Raw genomic sequence first — 18,958 nt, 5'->3', positions numbered from 1 at the left:
TCATTAACTGACTATAAAGCCTTTTTTTTTTTTTTTTTTTTTTTGTTTTTTTTTTGGTTTTTCGAGACAGGGGTTCTCTGTGTAGCCTTGACTGTCCTGGACTCACTTTGTAGACCAGGCTAGCCTCCAACTCACAATGATCCACCTGCATCTGCCTCCTGAGTGCTGGGATTAAAGGCATGCGCCATCACGTCCAGCTTGAAAAGCAAATCTTTCTTGAAGAGAAAAGATATTCTCATTTGTGGTAATGAACATTATTGCCAATAGTGAATGCAATGAGCCTGTACACTAGCTTCTAGCATCATACTAACATAACGTCTGGTCTTATAATTGTACTAAGGCTATAAAAGAGACTGTTCATGCTTTCTACAAAATACAAATATTCATTAGTAAAGGACTATCTACAACTTACAATTAAATAGTTTAGGAAAAACTTCTATGCATATGCACATATATTTATGCATGTTACACAAGGGGAAATGTTAAAGCTGCCATACTAAAAGTAAGTATGTGGTGGTTCTTAGTAAAGAGTACACTGTAAAGCTGGCTCAGTAGTTAAGAGTACTTGTTCTTACAAAAGACCCAGGATCAATTCCCTGCACCCCATGGAGGTTCACCACTTCCTAAGGCACCAGGAAGGTATGTGGTGCACAGACATACATGCAGGCAGAGCACTCATACACACAAAATAAAATAAATTAAGAAGGAAAAAAAAAAGAGGACACTGTAAAGTTGGGCATGGTGGTAGGATCTTTTGAGACCAGGAGTCTAGAGCCTCGGTATCTGTACAAACAAGCAACAAAGCAACCACACTAAAAGTGCTCCATCTCATGCCTAGTAGGGCAGATGTAAATTTTATCTACCTACTACACAACCCTCCACACAGCCTGAATCGTTAAAATAAAGAGAATGACAATAAAGGAGTGCAAACTGGGATCTACTCTTGAGAAACAACTCAGCCAACCTATTAAATCCAGCACAGTGGTCAGACTCTGGTTAGAGTGCTAACAGAAATGAAGATGCAAGGGTAATAAAGATGGCCATAAGATGCTCCTAACATTATGGTCTAAGAACCTCCAAGCAAAAAGTCTAAAAGTCACTCAACAATCTGCCAGATGAGTAAACTAAGGTCTCACATGGATTATGGATTACTAACCAGAAACAAGAAACATCTGTTGTTTGTAACAATATGGGTAAGATGCCCAACACACTAGTAAGAACAAGCATAGTTATATTCATATAAAAACCAAACTAGTCCGGCATGGTGGCGCACGCCTTTAATCCCAGCACTCGGGAGGCAAAGGCAGGTGCATCTCTCCGAGTTCGAGGCCAGCCTGGTCTACAAAGTGAATCTACAACAGCCAGGACTGTTATACAGAGAAACCCTGTCTCAAAAAACTAAAACAAACAAACAAACAAACAAAATCAAAACTGGAAAATTAGTTTCTGGTGCTGGATTCTAGAGCAGTAGTCACCTGAGAAGCTTCTGACAAGCAGAGATGATGAGGTTTTCTGACCGGGGAGGTGGCTACAGGGCGCATTCACTGCACAGTGATTCACTAAATTCAGTGTAAGCGTCAAGAGCATCTGCCAATGCAGCCACACAGCAATGTAAAGACAACCTCAAAACAGCCCTGCACTTCCCAGTTCCCTTGTAAACTACTTGAACACGTGCTGTTTTTCCCATCGCTTCTAACTATGCTACAAGATTCTGTAACCAGATGGACATTCCCATAGATATTCCCTATCAACAGCATTCGAAAAATATGAAACCGATAAAGGAATACATTATGAATGCACCTTAACAACAAATGCAAGCCGGGAGTGGTGGCGCACACCTTTAATCCCAGCACTCGGGAGGCAGAGGCTGGTGGATCGCTGTGAGTGAGTCCAGGACAGCCAGGGCTACACAGAGAAAACCCTGTCTCAAAAAAAACAAAAACAAAAACAAAAACAAAAACAAAACAAACAAACAAACAAAAAAAAACCAAAAACAAATGCAAGAGTCAGCTAACTTGGGAAAAATATTGCACATACAGAGAGTGAAATGATACAAAATACTGCATACATTTCATGGTCAACTCAAAATTTTCAGTCAGCCTGTTTTCCTCAAATTATTTTCCAAATTTTACATTTCAGAGGTGAGCTGTCACTAGGCATGACTGCACAAACCTTCAATCCCAGTACTTAGGGGGCAGAGGCAAGTTGATCTCTGTGAGTTCAAGGCTAGGCTGGTCTACAAAGCAAGTCCAGGACAGCTGGTTACACAGAGAAACCCTGTCTTGAACAAACAGAGGTGAACTGTCACACTGAGCTTTTGCTTTCTCTCTGCTGCTCTGGCCCTGTGTGCATGTGCATGTGTGTATAGCATTGAGGATCCATCCATGGCTTTCCCCATACTTGACAAGCAGCCTATCACTACACTATATAACCCTGTTAACTACAACAGTGCACTATCAGTTCTTTGGATTCTGACTGAAGCTTATAGGTTCCCATCCATCAATTTTTACAGAAAATGCTTCTCAGTATAATGGGAACTCAGTTGCTTTTTCCAGCACTAACTATACATAAGCCAGCAGTGTGCACCCTGGACGATGCCGGCACCGAGGGCCCACCCCAGCACAGACGAGGTGAGAGCAGCCTCCCCCCTGCTCACTGAGGAGAGCTGCTACTACTGCTCCTTTTCTACCCCACAGCTCCCATCAAGAGTGCCTGGGGCTCTTTAATCACAAAGATCATCCTCCAAGCTCTTAACTAGAGCTGGCTTTATAAATGAGATACTAAAAAAGCTCAAGTGCTTTTACTCATGAGAAAGGGGCTGTGGAAATTTTGATCCATGACAAAAACGTGTGAATGAAGTGATGCTTTACCCTGCTACTCACCAATGTTCCATATGGCTACAGGGTGAACACGTGGGAGGCCTGTACCAGAGAAACTGAGAACTCTGGTAACTGAGAAACAAAGAGTAGCGAGTCAGAGTCTCCAGCCCTTCTCTTTTTGTAGTGCTAGGAGTTGGTACCTGGAGCACAGCACATGCCAGACGAGCATTCCACCACTGAGTTGAATTCCAAGACCCTCAAAAGCCTCTAGTGTTTTCTTTTCTTCTGCTTATTTTTACTTTTTCTTTCCTGTCTCTTCTTCAATTTCTAGTCAACAATGATTTTCTTCTAAGTGACAGCAACTGATCTAGTTTAGGCAAAGTGTTAAAGAGTGTGATAGCTGACCTTCCTACTAGAAATCTACCTACCCCCTCCACACACACGCACATTCACTTAAACAAAGCTGCTGATGTAACAAGCCTGCAGCATGGACAGCCACTGTGTGATGACAAGAGCAGGTATACAGTATTGCTTTACGATGGAAAAGTATTCACCGTTCAAGACCAAACTCCCAGCAACTCCAGATCTACAGCGCAGATGTGGCATGCCTGCTCAGTGCACATACCACGGTAAGTATGACACAGAGGCCATAGAAGGCAGGCAGGGGGTACACATCCAACACCAACACTTCAACCTGTTCTTCCAGTCACATAAGTAACAGGTCACCTGTCACACAGGTGCTCTGCTCTAAAGACAGCCCCAGCAACTAAGTAACCAGTTAGGTCAGAACACATCATCTCTCTTACATGAAAGAGTCACAGCACTGCCACCAAGGAAACACTTCAGGGTGTTGATTCAGAATAGCGGAAGTAGAGCAAAAGCCATTCCTGGCACCTCCTCCAGGCCACAGGATGACAACTAGCAACTCATCAAGGATACAGTAAGGAAAAAAATTACGACCCCCACACTCACTAAATCAGCCCAGGCTCAGTTTTAACAACCTTGAAATAAAAAACAGCACTTCCTGCTAGATCTTTCAGAACATACACGGAAGTCCGTCATCAGCTGTTCCTCTGAAGTGCTTTAAAATAAGTTAATCTACAATCTAGAAGCCTCTGCCTGGATAGAAGGTTGCTGGAGCGTTCAGGCCAGGCTTGGTTTCTTCTTGTCAGACCAGAAGAAACCCCCTCCTGGTTTCTGTGTAGTCAGTTTCTACCAAAAACATCCCAACACTAAAGAAAGAAAGCAGGCAAGTAAAGAGATTTTTAAACTGGAAGGGCTGGAAGACTGTGGATCTGCAGACAAGGACACCAGACACGGAACTAGGAGCTCTGTGTGGTGGGAAGCACATGCGATCCTGGCCCTCAGGGAGCTAAGAGAGGACTGCAGGGAGTCTGCAGCCAACCTGGGCTACATAGAAGATCCTGTCTCAAGACAAAGCAGCAGCAGATGATGAAGATGACAACATTTTAAAAAGTGGAGGGTCAGTGACTCAGCAGATGAAGACGAAGGGCATCAAGCCTGACGACCTGAGTTCAAGCCCTCTCTCACTCCCACAATGTGGCACCAAGGTTGAAAAGGAAGGAAGGAAGAATAGACAGGCAGGCATAGAGCAATCTGACTCCCTGAATGGCCGAAACCAATACAGAACACCTTAAGAGTGAGAACACCCCTGGAAAACTGCTGTTCCCAAAATCAATCCTGGGCTAAAAGATTCAAATCTAACAATAACAACAACAAAAAAAGCAAAAAACCTGCTACCACCTGTTATTTAGCAAACCTTTGGCCTGTGCTGTCCACTTGTAATCCCCCTTTTAACTATGGCCTCAGGAGCCATGTACTCAACTCTGTGTCCCCAGAGTCTCTAGTCTAATTATAATTCTATACTAAAAAAGATATAATGCAGTCTCTAAGAAATTCTAAAGAAAATTAACTATGCTCTTACTGAATTAAAACCTCCAATGCTAACTAATACTGAATCAGCTATAGAAAAAAAAAACAAAACAGAAATTCATGCTATAAGCCAGGCATTATGGCACACACCTTTAAGCCTGACACTCAGGAAGCAGACACAGGCAGACTTCTGAGTTCAGTGGTCTACAGAGTTTCAAGACAGAAACTACACAGCTACACAAAGAAACCCCGTCTCAAAAAACAAAAACAAACAAAAAAACAAGCAAATAAAGAAATTCATATGTCAAAGTGTATGTGACAGGACAAAAACTACTGTCAAAAGGTCCCGGTAATGTGACGGCCAGCCATCCTTTACCATGCCCCTCGTCTGTCCTTTTCACAAAGCCTTCCTGAGCCAGGAGCATTACCTCCCTACCGTCCATACCGTCTACTGTCTCTTGGGCATCTGACACTTAAGCGGTGGTTCAGTTACTCCTGTTTGCATCTCATCGCACCCATCCTTTTCTCCTCAAGCTCCCTAAAAGCAGACTCTACCTCTGGCTCACCTGTCACAGCACCCTTCATAAGGCAGGCACTCAGTTATTTACTTCATGCAGAGCCTATTATTAGTTTTATTCATATAGATAGACCAAAACATCAATTAAGGCAACCCTGCTGTTCAAAAACTGTGTTCCTAGTTCTAGCAGAGTAAACCCCAAATAATACTAATTTAATAAATTTAATATTAAAATATGTATAAAACCCACAGCATATTCAAAGATTGCTATGTTAATACCTTTAACAGAGCTGCTGTTGTTCCAGGCTTTACTGGCTTGCCTCCTGTGGGTGCTGAAGAGCTGCTGCTCTCAGGCTTGCTTTTCTCTACTGTTTGCAGTTTGCTTATCCCAGATACCTTAGGCACTGAGCCAGCACTCCTGTTTGCTTTCTTCATTCTGGGCTGCCTCTTGGTGATGCATTTACAACCAAACCTGTGGGAATAATAGAAATGGCATCATGTTGAAAAGAAAACTGGAAAGCAGCTCTTTAGAATTTTTTTCTGAAGAATTCCACCACATGATAAAAGTATCTGAAAGACAGATGTCACAACAGAAAACAATGTTGAAAATCCTTCAACTCACTTATTAATTAATACTTTAAAGATTTATAATGTTGTGTTTTATTCATTCAGTAGAAAGAACATCTTACATCATGTGCTAGCTGGTTTTATGTCCAAAACCCAGCAGGGTAAACTCCAAATCCTGCAGCTTTTCGTGCAGTGTCAAAGGGCTAGCTGGGAGTGGAGGGGCACGCCTTCAATCCCAGCACTCGGGAGCAGAGGCAGGTGGATCTCTGTGAGTTCGAGGCTAGCCTGGTCTACAAAGCAAATCCAGGACAGCCAAGGCTACACAGAGAAACCCCGTCTCAAAAAACAAAAACAAACAAACAAACAAAAAAACGGACACACACATACAACTTACATTATAGCTCTCCCCTCCCTGCTTTGCTAACAACACACTTCTCTCCTAGGCTGGCTCTGCTCCCTGTACTCAGTTTTCCCTGGCGTGCGTCCCATGGCTCTGGCACCTCCAATACTTTGTATTCTCTAACACAATCCATGCTTCGGTTTCACTCTGCATAAAATGGCCTCTCAGGGCCTACATGTTCAGGGACTGCCACACGCCTGGCTTCCACAGCTCCCCTTAACTGTGGAGAAGATTCCACAACCCCTCCACTCCTGTATCCCCCTTGGCTCTAAAGCCAGAACCCAAGGCTGAAGCTGCCAAATTTCACTATTTGCTTTGGATGGATCCTGCCCCTCCTTGAATCACATTTGCATAAGTGTTCCTTTGTAGTTTCTTTTTAGGTGGAGGAAATCCTTTGGACTTTTTCCTTTCACAAATTGCAGGATTAGCTGGGTGGCATCTTGCCCTGGGGGCACCACTCCCTTTATTCCATTTCACATGAGTCTTCACCTCTTTCAGCACACACCTTGGTTCCATCATCTAATTTCCTGGTGCTCTTTTTTTTTTTTTTTTTTTTTTTTTTGGCTTTTTGAGACAGGGTTTCTCTGTGGAGCCTTGGCTGTGCTAGACTTGCTTTGCAGACCAGGCTGGCCTCTGACTCACAGCGATCCGCCTGCCTCTGCCTTCCGAGTGCTGGGCTTGAAGGCGTGCGGCACCACCACACCCAGACCCGGTGCTCTTTTTCTCCTCAAAGTGTACATTAGGTATTCCTTTTGCCCTGTTTCTTCTTTCTCAATGTAGACATGCATACGAATGACCACTAATAACCACAGGACAGAGTCAGTATGAGGCTGCCAACAAAAGTAGTCCAGAAGATTTCAATTTAGCCAAGGCTGCAGTGAAATCACGGGATGCAGCACAGGTGGACGCTGCTAGAAACAGATTTGCCTCTGAAATTGTAGTTGTTGTACACTCAGGAACTGTGGCCACATGGAGGTGGTGACACACTCTGTGAAGAAGTTATGCTCGGCAACTCCTAATGATCAGCCTGGAGCTGCTATGACGGGACGGTCGGAGGGAAGGGTCACAGGATGTGAGGCCTAGGTGTGAGGGCACGGGAAAGGGAGTCCTGCCCTTCTACTTCTTTCTTTCACTGCATTAATCTAAACTCAAAGTCCACCACTTACAAGCTCTTAATAAAGCCTTGCCTAAAGACTCCTGGCACAAATAACAAACATAAACCAACAAGATGGAAAGTCTTTTTTTTTCTTTTTCATTTTGGTTTTTCGAGACAAGGTTTCTCTGGGTAGCTTTGACTATCCTGGACTCGCTTTGTAGACTAGGCTAGTCTGAACTCACAGGGATCCGCCTGCCTCTGCCTCTGAGTGTTGGGACTAAAAGCATGCACCACCACTGCCCAGCTGAGGGAAAGTCTTTATATCCTAGTTGCACAATTTACTTCACCAGAGCTCAACAGTTAGAAAAATGTTGCAACAAACCAAGGTTAGAGAGGGCAGTTTACTTCATGGATTCAGGAGCCCCACTCTCTCCAACCATCCACCCATAGAAGATACACCAATCAAGTTTTAGAAATAATGCCAAAGGGACCCTATGAATTTATCTTATCTGTCACATTGCATCAAAGAGAACCTACCCTGAATAAATGACGACAGTCTTGGAGACCAGGAGGGCTTTGAGGTCACCCCATGGCTGGTAGGTGCCTTCAGCCTATCAGTGAGGGACAGGAAGCTTTCTTGACACTACAGAAACATTCAAGCCCGCCTTTCTTCTCCCTCCCTCCCTCCCTCCCTCTCTCTCTCTCTCTCTCTCTCTCTCTCTCTCCTATCAGTTTTTCAAGACAGGGTTTCTCTCTGTAGCCTTGGTTGGCCTGGACTCACTCTGTAGACCATGCTGGCTTTGAACTCAAAGAGATCTACCTGCCTCTACCTCCTCAGTGCTGGGGATTACAAGTGCCCAGCTCCAAAGCCCATTTTCTTTTCTTTCTTTTTTTTTTTTCCAAACCCCATTTTCTTTCTTTCTTTTTTAAGATTTTATTTATTTTATGTGTGAGTGCTCTATCTGCATATACACCTGAACACCGGGGCATGAGAGGGTACAGATGGTTGTGAGCCACCATGTTGTTGCTGAAAATTGAACTCAGGACCTCTGGAAGAGATGACAGTGCTTTCAACCACTGAGTTATCACTCCAGCCCCAAACCCCACTTTCTGAGTCACACAGGGATTTATCTTTTCCTTTAAACTCTAACCTTCATTATAATCTTTTTATCCTACAAAAATAAAAAGTACTGTTTTTTTTTTTAAGAATTTAAATTTAACTGCTTTAAGATGTTCCATGCTGTGGATTTAAAAACAAAAAGAAACCTTCCATGCTTAGTTTTAAAAACCAGTAACTACTTGAAATCAAATCTATATCCACAGACTAATTGCTTAACTCCTGAAATTTTGGTTTCCTCATTCATAAAATGGGGTTGGTAAAAGTGTGTACTTTATGAGGATGCTGAGATAATTAAATGAATAAGAAATCTAACATGCTCATCAGGGTCACAGTCCACAAAGACCTGATAGAGAGAAGCTATCAAAATTTATGGAACCAAAAAAAAAAAAAGGACAACAAAAAAAATGTATGGAACAAACATCCTGTATATCCTGAATGACTAAAGCCTTATTAAAATAAAGGCAGCTGGGAGTAATGGTGGATCCTTGTACAGGCAGGACAAACAGCTCAAGGTCATCTTCAGCTGCATAGCATGACCTACATGAGACTGCCTCAAAAATAAAAATTAAATAATAAGTAAATAAATAAATATTTAAGAGGCAGAAACTTGGAGCTGGAGAAACAGCTCAGCAGTTAAGAGTACTAGATGTTCTTCCAGAGGACTCAAGGTCAGGTTCAATTCTCAGCACCCACATGGTGCTGCACAGTGAATCCAACATCCTCTTCTTACCTCTATAGGCACCAGACACACAGGTGGTACACAGACATACACAAAGGCAAAGCTACCATACACATGAAACGAAAATAACTCTTTAAAAGTATTTGAGAAGATACTTTAGTACTTGGAAGGCAGAGGCAGGGGGGTCACTGTGAGTTCGAGGCCAACCTGGACTACAGAGCTTGTTCCAGGACAAGCTGCTACACAGAGAAACTCTGTCTTGAAAAACCAAATTAAAAAAAAAGAGGAAGAGGAGAAGGAGAAGGAAGGAAGTGGAGGAGGAAAGATAATTTACAGGAGAAATCTTCCCCCTTACTCCCTTTGTGCAGGGTCTCACTAGGTAACCCTGGCTGGCCTGGAACTCTGTATGTCATCCAGGCTGCCTTGAATCTACCAGCCAGTTTCCTAACTGCTGGGATTAATGCCTGGCCGAGATTCCCTTACAAGGCATTACTAAAGGTGGTTCTACTTATTACTTACATTAAATTACATACCATAACATATAATGTCAACAAACAACACTAGCTTCCAGTTCTTTCCCACTGAAAATTACATACCAGGAAATACTGCTATTGCATGGTAAGCAGTCCATAGCAATGATAATGAAGGTCTGGCATTCTGTAAATGCTAACTCTGTGAACCCTGTTTATAACAGCAAGGAGGGCTCAAAACATGTTTTAGAAAAGTAATTGCTTATTGAGATTTTTATGCCTAGCATTATCCCACTAAAAATCTACAAAAGGTCTTGACCCAAGCAATCTAAAACATTTTTGTATAATTTCACAACACTGATTTACAGATTTAGACACTGGAGTAAGTCAAAGGAGAACTCTTAAGTCATGGAGGGTGCTAAGCCTAAGTCAGTGTCAGATGAATCAAAACCCATAGCCTGCCTACAAATCACATGCCTACAAAAACCAAACAAAATTTGAAAAGCCAATAAAAGTGTTTTATTAATCATAATGCAATAAACAAATTCTCTACTAAATTCTGCAACAGCTTTTTTTTTTTTAAGATCTTAATTCTTTTTCTTTATGTTTTTATTTTATGTGTATGGGTGTTTTGCTTGCATATATGTCTGTGCACCAAATGCATACAGTGCCCTTAGAGACCAGAGGAGGGCATTAGACTCCCAGGGACAGGAGTTAACAGACATTGTGAGTCACACCAAGTGCTGGGAATGGAACCTGGGTCCTTTGGAAGAGCAGCCATTGATCTTAACAGCTAAGCATCTTCCCAGCCTTTATTCTTCATTTCCCTTTATGTGCATGGACGTTTTGCCGATATGCCTGCAAGGGTACTACATGTTTGCATTGTCCATGGAAACCAGAAGAAGCCATCAGATCCTCTAGAATTGGAACCATAGACTCTACTATGAGCAACAAAGAGGGTAAACTCAGGTCCTCTCTAAGAGCAGCAGGTGCACACAAAGAAACCCTGTCTCGAAAAACCAATTAAAAAAAAAAAAGAGCAGCAGGTACTCCTAAATGCAGAGCCAACTCTCCAGCCCAACACACACACACACACACACACACAGAGAGAGAGAGAGAGAGAGCGCGAGAGCGCACTAGCTATTACACTTATGGAGAGAGAGAGAGAGAGAGAGAGAGAGAGAGAGAGAGAGAGAGAGAGAGAGAGCGAGCGCGCTAGCTATTACACTTATGAATTTACCAAACATTCAGACAACACATTTAAAGAACCACTCCAAAGCAAATGTCAAAAATTTGCTCAGAGGAAAACCAAGCTCTCCCTGCCATATCAGAAATCTACATACATGCAGTTGGCAGATAGCCAGAGTGCCTGAAATAGAAAGGAGAAACAGAAGAACGGCACTTGTGGCATAGAACTGCTTTAGAAACTACAATGCTGGGCTGGGCATGGTGGCTCACGCCTTTAATACCAGCACTCAGGAGGCAGAGGCAGGCAGAGATCCCTGTGAGTTCGAGGCCAGCCTACTCTAAAAAGTGAGTCCAGGACAGCTAAGACTACACAGAAAAACCCTGTCTCAAAAAAAAAAGGAAAAGAAACTCCAATGCTTACTAACCAAAGAAGGCCCGATTTTTAAAAAAGATTTATTTATTATATACACAGTGTTTTGCCTTCATGTACACCTGCACACCAGAAGAAGGCACCAGATCTCTTTATAGATGGTTGTGAGCCACCGTGTGGTTGTTGGGAATTGAACTCAGAACCTTTGGTAGAGCAGCCAGTGCTCTTAACCTCTGAGCCATATCTCCAGTTCCCCCCCACCCACCCAATTTTTTTAAGTTAAAATTTAAAAAAAAAAATTTTTTTTTTTGACTTTTCAAGACAGGGTTTCTCTGTGCAACAGCCTTGGCTGTCCTAGACCAGGCTGTCCTTGAGCTCTCACAGTGATCTGTCTGCCTCTGCCTCCTGAGTGTTGGGATTAAAGGTGTGCGCCGCCACACCCAGCTAAATTTATTTTTTTAATTTATTCATTTTATATCCCAATAATAGCTCCCTCCCTCTTCCCACCAACCCCTACTCCCATAGTCCTCAGAATGGGGGAGCCCTCCTCCCCTACAAACTGACACTAGCCTTTCCAGTCTCATCAGGACTGCCTGCTTCCTCTTCCTTTGTGGCCTGGCAAGGGCACTCTGCTAGGGGGAAGTGGTTGAAGAACAGGCAACAGAGTTCATAGCCAAGACAGCCCCTGCTCCCCTTATGAGGGGACTCACGTGGAGACTGGGCTGCCCATCAGCTACATCTGAGCAGGAAGCCTAGGTCCTCGGTTGGTGCATCAGTTTCCACAGGCCCCTGGGCCCAGATTTGTTGGCTCTGTTGGGCTTGTGGAGCTCCTATCCTCTCTGAGTCAGGAGGCTCAGTTTTAAATGCTTATTTTTATTTTAACAACTTTTTCTTATTTTTAAGATCAGATTTTATTCTGCATCTAAAATTGGGGTGATTATTACTAACATGTATCCATTTGACATGTAACTGCAAATTATGCAAATGACCATCATGAGCTCCTCTTTCTCTCACAGCCCCCTCCTTCCTGCTTGTCCACAAGGGGAAGGATGTCTGAAGGTGAAGACACGGGAGAAAGCCACAGTCATCAACTATGCCCAAATGGCCCTTCAGTCAATGTAAGGGGGTGATGGTGTCAAGCTAGCTCCAGCAAAGGACAAGTCCAAATCAGACTGCAGCTCAAGGCTAAGTGGGACAGAAAACCTAAGCGACATTTTTAAAGGACCACAGCCAGCAAGACACTTACCTGATTTTGCTATTGTCACTTTAAAATTACAGAAAATTCATTAGTTAATTTTTAAGGCAAGATCTATGCTGTACAATTACTTACACAATCACTCTCTGTGCTGAGAAGAAAGAAGACAAGTAGGCTAAAGAATGCAGCAACTGGTCTGCCTGTCAGCACTTTCCATTAAGTCAGGACTAAGAAGATGCTAAAAGATCATTAAACACAACTCTGCTTCATTGTAAGCTCACTTACAATGGTGTTTCTAAGATTTAACACAAGGAAATGTGAGAAACAAGTAGAAACAACCTGGAATTTTCAAACCTGCAGCTACCAACTCTTCTTCCGTTATTGCTTTTTAAAGAGCAACAGAAGAAAAGCCAGCACCTGGCTGTCTCTATTTTAATGCACACTGCTGAGGAGACCGTTAAACTGCTGATAATACTTAGCATTCCAGACAAGTGACAAGACTGGAAAAAGAGCGTCTCAAAGAATTTCTGGCTATGGTACACAAATTATTTTTGCAGATTTAGTCCAAAGTAAACTGGCTCCCAGAGTTAAAATTGCCAGAATTCAAGAGTCTCCTCTGGCCATTCCTTCTTCTGCCAAGGTTTCTTAGTATTTACCAAGAGAAAGAAGGCCCTTCAAATCATGGCTTTATGCTCAGAGTTTTGGCAGGGAGTTACAAACTTACACAGTACAGCATTCAAAAAATTAACCCAACCAACCTCTAATTAAGAATATGACTGTATATATGTGCACATTTGTACCTAAACCAACCCAGGCACAGCAGTACACACATAACTGCCACCTGGAGGTGACTGGAAAGTGCTGAGGGTTGAGGGGAGACAGTGAGTTTGGAAAACTAAGACCTCTGAGTTGTACTTCATATAGTTAGGTTGGATGGCATGGGATGGGATGTGGCAAAGGAGGGACAGTCCTTTGAGACTGGCTGCAAAAGATGAGGAACACTGGGGCTGGGGAGTAATATGTCAATTGCAAGTCACTGTGTGACCCAGGCGGAGCATGTCAGCAGAGTGGCTGGTTTATCTAAGAGAAACGACACGAGCTTAGGGTGCTTGGGGGAATCCCGGCTGGTGGCTTTGAAATCAGTTATGTACAGATTTCTTCCACAGAGCTCCTAGAATGCACTGGCCCCATATAGAAACAAACAAGGCAGTGCCCCAGAGACACCACTTGGTAAGTATATGAAAATCATAAGCAGGAACTTGAGAAACAGAAGATCAAAGCTATGCTCTGAAGAGCCTAAAGCACTGCTGAAACAATGCACAGTCAGAATCAGAGCCTAAGGCTTTAATGAGTCAGGTGACTTAGTCACTCTGCTACAGCTGTGACCTGTCGTAAGGCATCGATAACTCACTCTGCAACTGCTCATATCTCAGTCTGCTCCTGAGATAAAGATCTAACAATCTACAACAGTAGCAAGCTGGATATGTTAGAAAGTCAATCAACAGAACCTACAAGGCCTGCATAACAGTGTGCGTGAACTATGTAACAAGGGGCAGCTCTGCATGGTGACACGATAAACCTTAGTCTTTCCCCACCACAGCGCCTGAGGCAAATCTCTTCTGCTCCTAGCTTATTCCTTACCCCTTCTACTTCCCTATGGCACTAGAAACCCACTCAGCTCTCCCTCCACTCACTCACTCACACAGAGAAGCCTTGGAAGTTAGCTCTTCAGGCAACTAAAACCACTGCTGCTCCATCCTAAGCCCTGCCCTCCTGCTCCTCAGACCTCAGCATGCACTGCAGCCACTGTCTCTCAGCTTTTTAAGATAGGATAATGGTACTGTGGCTGTTTTCTTTAATAGATATTAATTAACTAGAAATTAACAAAAAGATCTCTAAGAAGTTCTCAAACACTGGTAAACAATCTGAGTCAAAGAAGCAATCAAAATGGCCAGGTGTGGTGGGACATGCCTTTAATCCCAGCACTCGGGAGGCAGAGGCAGCGGATCTCTCTGAGTTCGAGGCCAGCCTGGTCTACAAAGTGAGTCCAGGACAGCCAAGGCTACACAGAGAAACCCTGTCTCGAAAAACAAAACAAAAAAACAACAAAAAAAGTAGCAATAAAATGGAGAATTGGCCAGGAGCAGTGGTGAATATATGGGGTCCCAGCAGCTCCAAAGGCTGCAAGAAGATGGCTTGAGGCCAGGCTAACAACATGAGCCCTCCATATTAAAAAAGAAATAGCCAGCACGGTGGCACACACCTGTAATTCCAGCACAGCAGAGGCAGGTGGATCTCTGTGAGTTCAAGAGGCCAACCTGGTCTACACAAAGAAACCCTGCCTCAAAAACAAACAAACAAGAAAGAAATGTTGGTGGAGGCACTAGAATGTATTTTGAGTTGAATAAAAATAAAAACATGACATAAAAATGTGTGCTACTATTAAAGCAATATTTAGAGGGAAGTATCAACACACCAGAGAAAGTCTCAAAGCAATATTTCAGCTGCTGCTTCAAGATATAAGAAAACGAAAAGGGGCCAGCAAGATGACTCAGTGGGATAAAGGCACTTGAGGCCAAACCTGATGACCTGAGTTCAATCTGGGGCACCCACGAACCAACTCTGTGTGTCTCTGTGTATCTCTGTGTCTGTACACACGCACGCACATACACACACACATACACTCCATAAATAATTTAATTGGAAAATGTTAAAGAAAAGCAATAAAATGAAAAGTAAGCAAAACAAAAGTTAACATGCAAAAGCAAATAAATACAACACCTAAGATTCACTTTAAGTTGAAAGTTCAGAGGCAGAGGCAGACAGATCTCTGTGAGTTTGAGGCCAGCCTGGTCTACAAAGTGAGTCCAGGACAGCCAAGGCTAATACAGAGAGACCCTATCTCAAAAAACCAAAAAAGAAAGAAACAAAGAAAGTTCAAAAGTTCAGATGAATCAAATCCCTTGAAACACAAAATACAAAAGCTCATTAAAGAAGAAATTGCTTCAGGGAGAAAAGTAGATAACCTGAATGGCCAGTTTATGAGAGAAACCAAATGCATGATTATATTTTTCCTACTTGGGAACACTTCCTACTTTTTGTAGAAATCTATTTTCCATTTCTGGAATGAAATGTAAAGACAGCTAAAACCAGAAGAAAACATTTCACTGAATCTGGGGATTACAGCACACACCTGTAATCCCAGCACCAGGGAGGCTGAGGCAGGAGGATGATTTTGAAGCCATTCAGGGCTATACAGCCAACACAGTGAGAGTGCTTTTCAAAACAGAAAATAGGGAGGAGGACGCAATGGTAGGATTAGCACAGAAGAGGTATTTTCATTACCCAAAGGAGAGTGGGTGCCGTGCAATGAAGCAGAGCAGCTGCTCTCACCAAGTTCAAAGGCCCAGGGAAACACTATAAAGGTCCCCAGTAATCTCCGGACCCCACACCCCACCTTCTGGAGATCTGGGATCTTCAAGCAGCATTGCCCCTGCCACAGATCTCCCAGGCTGGAGCCTTGTACCTGCTTCTCTCATGGGTTCTATAGTGCTGGACACTGCACAGTACCCTCGCTCTGGAGTTCCACAGAGAGTGTCATTATGGAAGGTTCCTAGTGGTGAACACACTCCATACAAATCCCTGCCTCAGCCAGGCGGCGGTGGCGCACGCCTTTAATCCCAGCACTTGGGAGGCAGAGGTAGGTGGATCGCTTTGAGTTCAAGGCCAGCCTGGTCTACAAAGGGAACAAAGGAACAAAACACAGAGAAACCCTGTCTAGAAGAAGAAGAAAGAAGAAAGAAGGAGAAGATGATGATGATGAAGATGATGACACCACCTCAAACAAAGTCTCTCATATGTCTTCAGGGTCTTCTGTTTTCTTCACAAATACAACCTACTTTCTCCAATCTGTAATTAATCTTTTTAGCAATTGTTCCTTGCTCACACTCTTGAGTATTCTAACACATATTTACTTTTATCTGTTTGGGTTTCTGTTGTCATTGTTTGATGTGTTGGTTGGTTTGCTGAGACGAGATTACTCTGTTGCTCAAGCTAGTCTGGAACCCACCACAGAGCTCAGAAATGGCCTTGAACTCACAAGAATCCTCCTGCTTCAGCCTCCAAAGTGCCGCTACCACACCTGTGAGCCATCACACCTGCCCTTATTTTGGTTCTTTGAGAGATGCTATCACTAGGTAAACCAGGTTAATCAACCATGTGAGTGCCGAGACTCCAAACACGTACCACTAACATCCAGCTCCAGGCTTTTGCAAATGGCCAGTCTCCAAGTTTTCCAAACCTTTTCATTCTCCTCTTGTTTATCCATCTTTGTCATTTCTCTTCTGTTTCACTGCAGGCAACCCTGAAAAAGGCCATGCTGCATCTTCCCCACTAATCTGCCACCACTCTTTTTCCTTATGTGTACAGTGCTCTGCCTGCATGAACACCTGCAGGCCAGAAGAGGGTATCAGATCACATTATAGATGGCTGTGAGCCACCATATGGTTGCTGGGAATTGAACTCAGGACCTCTAGAAGAGCAGTCAGTGCTCTTAACCACTGAGCCACCTCTCCATCCCTCTGCCACCATTCTTACGCTCGGCATTCCACTAACATCTTTGCAGCTGGGAATCACAGTGCCTTTGCTCAGGTTTCCAATACCTTATTCCTCAGCTCCACCTGAGACCTCATTTGAATGCCCTTTCCTGTGCTATTCTGATGACAGACCTTTAACTACTCCCTGACGTCCAGACTCTCCTATAACTTGGCTTGGTGCCTGTGATATTGCACTCAAAGAAATGTAGATTTTTCTCTAGAGTGCTCCTCTAAATTCATCTAGTCTCCACTCAGTTCCCAAATTGCATACACACTGCCAGGTATTTAGAATAGAAATGGTCCAACTTCATATCAATTTTCTACAGCTAGTTTGTTCCGAGCTGCCTGCTCTAACAGGAAAACCTCAGCCTGGGTAATACGTCAACAGGATTTGTTTGGCACACAGAAGTCGGAAAGTCTAGCAGAGGGGCTGCATCTGGTGAGGCCTTCTGTTGATCACAGATGGTAGAAGGTGAAAGGCAGACAAAGTGAAAGAGCCAAACACATAGCCTCAAGCCCTTCATTGCTGTCATTTAATCCATTTGGGGGAGTGAATTCTTCATGACTCAAGCACTGCCTACACCTAGCAAAATAACATTGAAGTTGAGTTTCCAAGCCATTCTTCTTGGGGAACACATTTAAATCATAACATTCTTCAAGAAAACTACAAAGTATTTCCCAGTTCACTTTATCAAGTTAGCTTGTTGGCAAAGACATTACCAAAAGCATGGGGGGAAACAGCAGGGGAAAAAAAAGCCCTACTGACACACACACGTATCTCTCCCCCCCCCCTCTCTCTCTCGTTTGGTTTTTTGAGACAGGGTTTCTCTGTGTAGCCATGGCTGTCCTGACTTACTTTGTAGAACAGGTTGCCCTTGAACTCACAGAGACCCACCTGCTTCTGCCTCCCAAGTGCTAGGATTAAAGGCATGACCCACCACCGCCTGGCAATCTATCTCTTAAGAAAATGACTGCATAAGTTCTAAACAAAAATTCAGAAAACTGGGGCCTGAGGTTATTGTACCAGTGTTTGTCTAATCTGTATGAGGCCCTGGGTTTGAGTCCTAGCAAAAGAAGGGGAGGCCGGGAGACCCTGTCTAGGAAAAAAAAAAGAAGGAGGGAGAGGAGGAGAAGGAGGAGGAGGAGGAGATGGAGGAGGAGGAGAATCAGCCAATTTAATCTAACAATCCAAAACAATGATTATACATCAAGAATAAGTATCAGGGCCATTAATCCCTGTACTCAGGAGGCAGAGGCAGGTGGATCTCTGAGATCAAGGCCAGCCTAGTCTACAGAGTTCCAGGTCAGCCAGGACTACATAGAGAAATCCTGTCTTGAAATATCAAAACGAACAGAAAAAGCCGACAAGTATATCAGGGCCAGTGAGCCCGGCAGCTGGCTTAGTGGGTTAGGAACTGCCACCAAGCCTGATAGCCTGAACCAACTCCTAAAAATTATCCTCTGGCACCAGTGTGCTGGGGCACGCGCGCACACACACACACCAATAAATAAAAATTTTAAGAACAAATGTCACTTAATCTACAAATCTAAGTTTAACATTCAAGCTTTAGGATTAGTTCAGCAGAAACAGAAGCACCAAAAGTCTAAATTTTACTCTTGATTTAACAAAACAAAAACCCTAAGAAAATGTAACAGAACCTCCTTAACTTGACATATAGTATCTATGAAAAATACCTATAGTTACTGTCATGCTGAATGCCACAAAATTGTATGAAAATTTTGAAGGACTGAGGCAATGGCTCAGCAGTTAAGGGCACTGGCTGTTCTTGCAGAAGACCTGAGTCCAATCCCCAGGGCCCACATGGTTGCTCACAACTCTCTGAAACTCCAGCTCCAGAGGATCTGGGGTCCTCCATGGGAAGGAAGGAAGGAAGGAAGGAAGGAAGGAAGGAAGGAAGGAAGGAAGGAAGGAAGGAAGAAAACCCATTCTTCCTTCTTCTGTTTTACTATGTACCAAAGGTTCTAACCAGAAAGGGGGGAGGGGGGGTTAATGAAAGCACAAAACTAAACAGTATTCAAATTGGGGAA

General features: G+C 43.4%; 1 protein-coding gene across 1 annotated transcript in view; it reads right to left on the bottom strand.

Annotated features, from left to right (window-relative positions):
- Specc1l (sperm antigen with calponin homology and coiled-coil domains 1 like) overlaps positions 1 to 18,958 on the bottom strand; it is a 96,515-nt gene that overhangs the window by 71,226 nt on the left and 6,331 nt on the right. The window contains exon 2 of the mRNA XM_051153216.1: positions 5,509 to 5,701. Within this exon, the coding sequence (XP_051009173.1) occupies positions 5,509 to 5,664 (156 nt within the window). The 5' untranslated portion in view covers positions 5,665 to 5,701. The remainder of the gene's footprint in view (positions 1 to 5,508; positions 5,702 to 18,958) is intronic.

Source organism: Acomys russatus, chromosome 11 (genome assembly GCF_903995435.1).
Source record: "Acomys russatus chromosome 11, mAcoRus1.1, whole genome shotgun sequence".
NCBI lineage: Eukaryota > Metazoa > Chordata > Mammalia > Rodentia > Muridae > Acomys > Acomys russatus.
The sequence above is the reverse complement of the archived record's forward strand: the minus strand, read 5'-3'. Positions and strand labels throughout refer to the sequence as shown.